Source organism: Bubalus bubalis, chromosome 4 (assembly GCF_019923935.1).
Source record: "Bubalus bubalis isolate 160015118507 breed Murrah chromosome 4, NDDB_SH_1, whole genome shotgun sequence".
Classification (NCBI taxonomy): Eukaryota; Metazoa; Chordata; class Mammalia; order Artiodactyla; family Bovidae; genus Bubalus; species Bubalus bubalis.
Window position 1 is genome coordinate 144448653 of NC_059160.1, and position 9883 is coordinate 144458535.

At 42.6% G+C, this 9883-nt stretch overlaps 1 protein-coding gene across 1 annotated transcript in view; it reads left to right on the forward strand.

Annotated features, from left to right (window-relative positions):
• The window catches only part of KIFBP (kinesin family binding protein), a 36949-nt gene extending 34578 nt beyond the window's left edge, over positions 1–2371 (forward strand). Inside the window, exon 7 of the mRNA XM_044942196.1 lies at positions 928–2371. Coding sequence (XP_044798131.1) covers positions 928–1803 — 876 coding nt within the window. The 3' untranslated portion in view covers positions 1804–2371. The remainder of the gene's footprint in view (positions 1–927) is intronic.
• The last annotated feature ends 7512 nt before the right edge of the window (positions 2372–9883 follow it).

Consider the following 9883-nt stretch of genomic DNA (forward strand, 5'->3'; position numbering starts at 1 on the left):
TTTTTAAGACAGATTTCAGCCTTACTCTAATGTTAAAATATCAATACTAGCAATGTATTACATGTATGTAATATTTCTTAGCTCTTACCGTTCATATGCATTTATGTTATCTGAAGGAGTAACTATAAATGAGTTAGTTCCCTGAAGAGGAAAGTAATAAACAGTTTAGTTGTGTTATTTACTTTTTTCCTAGTTTCTTTCATTTTTAATTACTTGGACTATAACTAGAAAGAAGTCAGGATTTCCTGGTGGTCCAGTGGCTAATACTCCACGCTCCCAATTCAGGAGGCCTGGGTTCTATCCCTGGGTCAGGGAACTAGATCCTGAATGCCTGCAAGTAAGAATTTGCTTGCCACAAACTAAAAAATCCCACATGCCACAGTTAAGAGCTGGATCAGTCAAATTAAAAAAAAAATAGATAAATATTAAAAAAAAACTAGGAGTTTTAAAAAGATGTGGGCTTCCCTGGTGGCTCAGGTGATAAAGAATCCGCCTGCAATGTGGGAGTTCTAGGTTGGATCCCTGGGTTGAGAAGGTCTCCTGGAAAAGGGAATGGCAACCCACTCTAATAATCTTGCTTGGGAAATCTCATGGACAGAGGAGCCTAGCAGGCTACAGTCCATATGGTCACAAAGAGCTGGACACAACTGAGTGTCTAAAAGATGTGATTATAATACCTCCCTCCACCAGATTGGGAAGTAAGAGGGTTTTCTTGTCTTTACTCTTGTGTGTTAGTTGCTCAGTTTTCTTTGCAACCCCATGGACTGTAGCCTGCTAGGCTTCTCTGCCCATGGACTTCTCCAGGCAAGAATACTGGAGTGGGTAGCCATTCCTTTCTCCAGGGGATCTTAAATTTACTTTAGTACTGACAGCAGGAGACAAGTCAGTGTCTGTCTTCCTTAACCATAATTTATTTTTTTCTTTCAGGACAACATAGGAGAGCTTGATCTTGATAAACAATCTGAACTTAGAGCTTTAAGGAAAAAAGAACTAGATGAGGAAGAAAGTGTTAGGAAAAAAGCTGTGCAGTTTGGAACCGGTGAACTGTGTGATGCCATCTCTGCAGTGGAAGAGAAAGTGAGCTATCTGAGACCTTTAGATTTTGAAGAAGCCAGAGAGCTTTTCTTAACGGGTCAGCACTATGTCTTTGAGGCAAAAGAGTTCTTTCAGATTGATGGTTATGTCACTGACCATATTGAAGTTGTCCAAGACCACAGCGCTCTGTTTAAGGTGCTTGCATTCTTTGAAACTGACATGGAGAGACGGTGCAAGATGCATAAACGCAGAATAGCTATGCTAGAGCCCCTGATCGTGGACCTCAATCCACAGTACTACCTGTTGGTCAACAGACAGATTCAGTTTGAAATTGCACATGCTTACTATGATATGATGGATCTGAAGGTTGCCATAGCTGACAAGCTGAGGGATCCTGATTCACACATTGTGAAAAAAATCAATAATTTGAATAAGTCAGCACTGAAGTACTATCAGCTCTTCTTAGACTCTCTGAGAGACCCAAATAAAGTCTTTCCTGAGCATATAGGGGAAGATGTTCTTCGCCCTGCCATGTTAGCTAAGTTTCGAGTTGCCCGCCTCTATGGCAAAATCATCACTGCAGATCCCAAGAAAGAGCTAGAAAATTTGGCAACATCATTGGAACATTACAAATTTATTGTTGATTACTGTGAGAAGCACCCTGAAGCTGCCCAGGAAATAGAAGTTGAGCTAGAGCTTAGTAAAGAGATGGTAAGTCTGCTTCCAACAAAAATGGAGAGATTCAGAACCAAGATGGCCCTAACTTAATTATCCTTGTTTCTAATGACAGAAGATGTGCAATAATGAGGAGATTTTTTCCCCCTTAGTTAAACAGACCCAGTTCCATTGTGGTGTTTAACTTAATAGCCAGGTGAGTGCTGTTTGAACTGGAGATACAGTCAGCCCAATTGAGTCTTTGCTAGGACCTTAATCAGCATAATTAATAATTTATACCTAATTATGTAAATACATTGCCTTGTTAAAGTGACATGTGATTGGTATTTTAGATTGCTTGTTTCCTATTTAAATATAAGCCTTTTCTGCCTCATTTTCTAAAAGTAGGTTTTTTGTTGGCTAATATTTACTTGATGGATTTGTTAAAGGAAAAAATGCTGGCTAATATACCTGGGGAGCAAGCTGTTACTGTATTAAAATTGAAAAAGTAACTTCTTGTAGTTATTCTTCCCAAAATATTTACTTTCCTTAAAAAAAAAAAGTTTCCTTTCTGAGATATTAAAAACTAAGTTATGTTGTAAAATATTGTAGTATGTTTCATTATAGAGAAAAAAAAGGCCTTGTTGGAAATACAATAAATTGACTTGTTTCACTAACAAAAGCTTCCATTTATTCTTTTGTCTTCTTGCAAGAATTGGTTTATTTTTGATACTTCAAAAGTATTACCTTATTTGAAGCCAGAGAAGAATATTTCTTTGGTAATGTTGTACAGAGAGAACATGTAAAATCTTACTGAGTATCCTTACTGAAATACTGCCATGTACCAGAAAAGTTCTACTGGCTTCAGTTTCTCAGAGGATCCTAGTGTATTGGTGAACCTTAAAGCCTTGTTGAAAAAAGATCTGTACATAATAACATTGTTAGTATATGTTATTTTAAGTAGATGCAGGATTGAAATGGAGCTCCTCTTCCGATAGTGCAAAATTCAAGATCAGCTGTAAAATTTGATACAGAGAATAGCACTGTGTTAACCTAGTCCTAAGCGTCCTGAAGCCAAGCCTAGGATTCTGTGATGTTTATGTATGTGTGGTAAGTACCTTGCTTTTCCTTTGAGGTCAGTTTGCTGGAGGTGGAGGGGGGCGGGGGGTGTGGATCTTTGAATGTAACAGCATTGTGTGAATCACTGAATATTTAATACTTATTAAATACTGTGGGTCAGGCACTGTTCTTGTTTTTCTGAGCTTAGAGGATACAATAATGAAGATCAACAAGGTCCTATTCTCATGGAGCAAGTAAATAGAGAAGCAAGAAGATTTCAGGTCATGAATGCTATTAAGAAAGAAACCAGAGGGACTTCCTAGTGGCCCAGTGGCTAAGACTCCCTGCTCCACTTCAGAGGGCCCAGGTTTGATCCTGGTCAGGTAACTAGATCCCACATTCTGCAATTAGAGATCCTGTATGCTGCAACTGAAAGAGCCTGCATGCCACAGCTAAGACCAGCACAGCCACATAAAATAAATATTTTTTTAAAAAGGAACCAGAATGCTAGGTTGACATTTAATGGGAAGTGGAGCTAGTTTAGTGAAAGTGACCTGAAAGGCTGCTGAAAAGGTGGGAAGTGACACTGAGATAAGAATTTAATGGGCTAAAAGGGCAGAATCCCTGCAGATGGTGACTGCAGCCATGAAATGCAAAGACGCTTGCTCCTTGGAAGAAAAGCCATGACAAACCAGGAAGCGTATTAAAAAGCAGAGACATTACTTTGCTGACCAAGGTCCATCTAGTCAAAGCTGTAGTTTTTCTAGTAGTCACATACAGATGTGAAAGTTGGACCATAAAGAAAGTGAGCACCAAAGAATTGATGCTTTTGAAATGTGGTGTTAGAGAAGACTCTTGAGAGTCCCTTGGACTGCAAGGAGATCGAACCAGTCAATCCTAAAGGAAATCAGTCCTGAATATTCATTGGAAGGACTGATGCTGAAGCTCCAATACTTTGCCACCTGATGTGAAGAACTGACTCATTGGAAAAGACCCTGATGCTGGGAAAGATTGAAGGCAGGAGGAGAAGGGGACTACAGAGGATGAGATGCTTGGATGGCATCACCGACTCAATGGACATGAGTTTGAGCAAGCTCAATTGGTGATGGACTGGGAAGCCTGGTGTGCGGCAGTCCATGGGGTCGCAAAAAGTTGGACACGACTGAGCGACTGAACAGACTGACTGAAGAGAGCTGCAAAATCAGTATTCTTTGGGAGAGTATTCCAGAGAATATGAGGCCCTCAGGTTGGACTGAATTTAGGAAGGAGTTTTGAATTTGAGAAGATAGGAAAGGCCTGTGTGACTGCAGCAGAGGAGGTGGGAGCGAGATGGGGTGGGGCAGGTGTGGGAGAGGACTTTGTAGATGAGGGTAAGGAGTTAGGATTTTATTATAGGCTTAGTGGGAACATTTGTGGATTTTTTTTTTTTTTTTTAAAAGGGGGAGAACATGATCTGATTGGCATATTAATGAAAAACTGATCTGGGTCCTGGGGGGAGAATAGACTGTAGGGAGACGGCTGCTGCTGCTAAGTCGCTTCAGCAGTGTCCGACTCTGTGCGACCCCATAGATGGCAGCCCACCAGGCTCCCCCATCCCTGGGATTCTCCAGGCAAGCACACTGGAGTGGGTTGCCATTTCCTTCTCTAATGCATGAAAGTGAAAAGTGAAAGTGAAGTCGCTCAGTCGTGTCCAACTCTTAGCGACCCCGTGGACTGCAGCCCACCGGGCTCCTCCATCCATGGGATTTTCCAGGCAAGAGTACTGGAGTGGGGTGCCATTGCCTTCTCCTGTAGGGAGACGGGGAAAGCGCCAAAAGAGAAGCAGGGAGACAAGCCACATTCCATTAGGATTAATCCAAGGGTGATTGAGTAGGGATGGAGAGAAGTGGATAGATTCAGAATGTGCTTTGGAAGTAGAACCACAGGACATGCTAGAGGATTATGTGGAAGGCCTGAGAGTTAAGAGAGTTAAGAGGCCTGAGAGGAAAGGAGTTAAGAACAGTATTAGGCTGAAGTGTGCAGGAGACACACATGTCTCTGAGGGAGATGTGGGGTTAGAATAAAGAGTTCTGTTTAGGATATCAAGATACTTGAGAGGGAATGATTGCTAACGGCCTCCTTTAATCAGACTTGAAAGTGAAGGGATCAAGAGGAGGCAAAGAGGGGAGGGAGGTTGACTGGGGATGTGAGATGGCTCTGCATCTCAGGGCCGCTCATTTCTTCAACCCTCTTGAGAACTGACTCTAGAACAAGTCCCCCTGTTATAAGCCTTTCTTGATATGGCCGTTTTGTTCTCAACATTATTCAGTCTCATAACTTCCTTTTATAGTCATTCAGGTGTTTCCGTAAGTGACTGAGCTCTTTTTGTGAGCTAGTTGTGCTAAACTCTAGAACATGGTCTGTAAGGCACAGCCTCTTAAACCCTGGTAGCTCTTCTTCCTCTCAGCTGTTACTCAACTTGACTTTAAAAGGTAAAATTCAACTGTAACGGGCACTGGTCTTAAAACCAGGCTTTATCCTCGTAACCATCAACATACTTTGCTATTTACTATTTGCTATCTAGTGACTTTTCATATTTTAAGACTTTGTCTTTAGTTATCAGCAGAAAATCTGGCAGCTTCCTGGCCTGCACTGTTCACAGACCCTGTTTCACAGACTGCTTTCCTGAGTGCAGGGTCCCAGAGACAGCTGTTCTCTGAGAGTTTGTTGTTTCCCTGGATTAGTAGTTCTCAAACTTGTTTGTCTCAAGGCCCCTTTGCACTGAAAACGGAAGATGCCAGAGAGCTTTTGTTTTATGTAGGTTATAAGGTTATATATTTCTGTGTTTACCCTATTTGAAATCTAATTTTGGGAAACTTGAATAATTTAATGTTAATAAATCATTGGTTTTTTTTTGTTTTTTTTTTTGGCTGCACCCTGTGGCATGTGGGATCTTAGTTCCCTGACCAGGGATCGAACCCACAGCTTGTGCAGTGGAATTGCAGAGTATTAACCACTGGACCACCAGGGAAGTCCCTGGATATAAACAGTTTTATGAAAAAAGTGGAAAACTTTACTTTTGAAAAAGTGACATACTTTACATTTTTGAAACATAATGTCTGACTGAATAAGAAACAGGTTGATTCTCATAACTGGTGTGATGTAACGTGTCACGGAGCCTTTGGAAAACCCCACTGTACACTTGTGATGGTGTGAGTGAACAAAGTAACGTCATATTATCATGAAAATAGTTTCATGGGACATCATGCTCCGGTCTGAGGTTCCCTGGGCCCTTCCTTAAGAACTGCTGCCCTACTTTATCTCCCAAATATTCAAACAGCTCTTACAACTCAACAACAAGAAAAAAGAACGCAATCAATAAATGGTCTGAAGACCTGAAGACATTTCTCAAAGAAGAGACACAGTCAGTCACAGGCACATGAAAAGATGCTCAGCATCACTAATCATTAGAGCAATGCAAGTCAAAACTACAATAAGGTACCACTTCACAGCAGTCAGAATGGCCATCATTGGCCATTTGTTACAAATAACAAATGCTGTAGGAGGGTATGGGAAAAGGGACCCCTCCTACACTGTCGGTGAGAATGAACGTAAGTTGTCACTATCAGAAACAGTATGAAGGCACTCAGAAAAGTAAAAATAGAATTACCATATAGTCCAAGAATCCCACTCCTAGGCATATATCTACAAACTATAGTTCAAAATGATACTTGCATCCCTGTGTTCATAGTAGCACTGTTCACAACAGTCAGAACGTGTCAACAACCTAAATGTCCATCAGTAGAGGGGTGGATAAAGAAGATGTGGTCAGTTCAGTTCAGTTCAGTCACTCAGTCGTGTCCGACTCTTTGCAACCCCATGAATCACAGCACGCCAGGCCTCCCCATCCATCACCAACTCCCGGAGTTCACTCAAACTCATGTTCATCGAGTTGGTGATGCCATCCAGCCATCTCATGCTCTGTTGTCCCCTTCTCCTCCTGCCCCCAATCCCTCCCAGCATCAGGGTCTTTTCCAATGAGTCAACTCTTCACATGAGGTGGCCAAAGTACTGGAGTTTCAGCTTGAGCATCATTCCTTCCAAAGAAATCCCAGGGCTGATCTCCTTCAGAATGGACTGGTTGGATCTCCTTGCACTCCAAGGGACTCTCAAGAGTCTTCTCCAACACCACAGTTCAAAAGCATCAATTCTTCGGTGCTCAGCTTTCTTCACAGTCCAACTCTCACATCCATACATGACCACAGGAAAAACCATAGCCTTGACTAGATGGACCTTTGTTGGCAAAGTAATGTCTCTGCTTTTGAATATGCTATCTAGGTTGGTCATAACTTTCCTTCCAAGGAGTAGGTGTCTTTTAATTTCTTGGCTGCAGTCACCATCTGCAGTGATTTTGGAGCCCCCAAAAATAAAGTCTGACACTGTTTCCACTGTTTCCCCATCTATTTGCCATGAAGTGATGGGACCAGATGCCATGATCTTCGTTTTCTGAATGTTGAGCTTTAAGCCAACTTAGACACAAACAATGGAATACTATAATGGAATACTACTCAGCCATAAAAAAGAATGAAACAATGCCATTTGCAACACCATGAATGCAACTAGACCCTATCATACTAAGTGAAATAAGTGAGAAAAAAGACATACCAGATGATATCACTTATATGTAGAATCTAAAACATGGCACACATGAACTTATCTATAAAACAGAAATAGACTCACAGATAGAACAGAGTTGTGGTTGCCATTGGGGTAGAGAGAGGGAGGGACTGGTAGTTTGGGGTGAGTAGGTGTGAACTATTACATTGAGACTGGATACACAACAAGGTCCTACTTTATAGTACAGGGAAGTATATCCAATCTCCTGGGATAAACCATAATGGAAAAAAGTATGAAAAAGTATGTATATATGTGTATAATTGAGTCACTTTACAGCAGAAATTAACATTGTAAATCAACTATACCTCAATTAAAAAAGAACAGCTTCCCTAGCCTGTTCTGTGTTGGACAAGGTGCAGAATGGATATTGAGACTTAGTTTAATGTGGCTGCAGTTGCATGTCTAATCCTCCCATGAAAAGAAAAAATAATCTATTATTTATTCCACGTTGGTTTTGGTTGAGTGTAGAGTCACGGCAATGTCATGTCTTTATTATCTTATCACGAATGTATTGGGCGTCTTGGCAGTGCTGGATTCTTTCATCCTGTTTTGTCTGCTTCAACTCAAGTCAAAGCTGTTCCATTGTTATTTTCATCCCTATTAGTGTGGAGTTGCTGAAGGGTAATAGTGGTTCCCCCTTATGAAGCTGGTTCATGGTTCTGGGATTCGCTTTCATGCATTGGAGAAGGAAATGGCAACCCACTCCATTGTTCTTGCCTGGAGAATCCCAGGGACAGGGGAGCCTGGTGGGCTGCCGTCTATGGGGTCGCACAGAGTCGGACACGGCGGAAGCGACTTAGCAGCAGCAGGAGGAGCAGCAGCAGCAGAACGCTTAGATGTGTTGGCAGCGTGACAGAACTTGGGCCAGAGGCAGTGACCTATCAGAGCCACAGAGCCTTGTGTTCTTTCTCTTACCCCTACAACTAATGACTACAACTCGTGACTGTACACCGAGGTAATAAAAAGTGGGCTTTTTTTCAGGGAGCAAGCAAGGGAAACTGTTGCTTGTCCTTACTCCCCTCTGCTTCAGCAAAGGCCCCAGTAAAGCCTTTCCTGAACTTCTAGTCTGTTTTCTGATCAATTTCTATTGATGAAAGAGACCAACAACCCTGGTTGGTAACAATTTGTGGTGCCCAAAGTGGGGATCAACCCCTACTGAGGAAAGGATCTGGGCATCTCGGAGACACCTAACACAGCTTCCACGTGGGTGACAAAAGTCTGAACCACTTGCTTCAGAGTCACCTTAGTTTGTTAACTCTTCCTCCCTGGCCCCTGGGGCCTCAGTCCCCTCACTCAGGCAATGCTTTTCCCTTGCCTTTGTGCCTTTTCATTTACCACCATTTCCCCTTTCCCTCTCCTGAAATCTCTCTACTGTTCTCTCTGTCCTCTCCTTTTGAAAGAGTGGACTGAGCAGCTGTAGCATCACTCCTCTCAGCTTGTGAGACCTGCTCCCTCTGGCTGGCAACAGCTCACCTTGATGGGTGACGAGCGGAGGTGGGAGAGGCTTAGCTCATACCCTGAAGACCTTGGTCCAGGGGCTCCCCACTGACTGGAGGTTTATGAGAGGGATACAGGTTCAAACCTCATATCCTGTAGTGACTGGAAGTCTGATCCTCCTAATATTCTCACCTTTATTTTCCTGCTGCCAAGAGAAGTCCCACAGGGGACGGGCTGAAGCAGCAGATTTCTATATGCTGGTGTACATGTGAGGCCCACTTGTGGGTTGCAGCCCCACACAGGACGGACAATTGGCTGGTCCAGCCTCTTTCACCCCAGTGGGCAGGAGACGGGTGCTCCCTCTTTCACTAGCCCTTTCTGGAAGCGCGTGGCTGGGTGTCTGAGTAGACACCCGCAGGGGATGAGTTGAAATGGTAATCTGTGTGTCTCTTTTTTGCAGTGTTTTCTGTCCCTCCTCCCTTCACCTCTCCCTCTGTCCTCAACCCATACTCCTATCCCCTTTATCCTGAAAACTTCTCTGTTATTAAGTATTATCTTTGGTATCTCTGTGAAGTAGTTTTGTCTGTCCAACAGCTCCTGCAAGTCTTTGCTGACATTGTGGTCACAGTGGAGCACTGAAGCCTTGAAATACAAACAAGCCTGCATTGCCTTGGACTTGGCCTTGTTGGGGTACTTAGTGGATTTTAAAAAACAAAAGACAAGACTTTTAAGATTTTAAAAAACAAAAGACATGCCTGCTCTTGCCATGGGCTTGTAACTCTTCCGCCTGGGCTCTTAGGAAATACCTGATTCATCTGTAGTCCCCCAGACAGCTGGGAGCGGGGTGGGGGAGTGGGGGGATGTAAAGAGAGACATTTTAATTACAAGTGGGAATACTGAGATCTCTGGTTCTATAGAAATTAACTTGTCTAGCTTAAACCTATGACTTTAATTAATAGACTTTTTAAGAGTTATCAATATTAAGGATAATACTTTCACTGTACCCAGAGTTACATGAATGTAAGGGCATATTGTTTCTGTT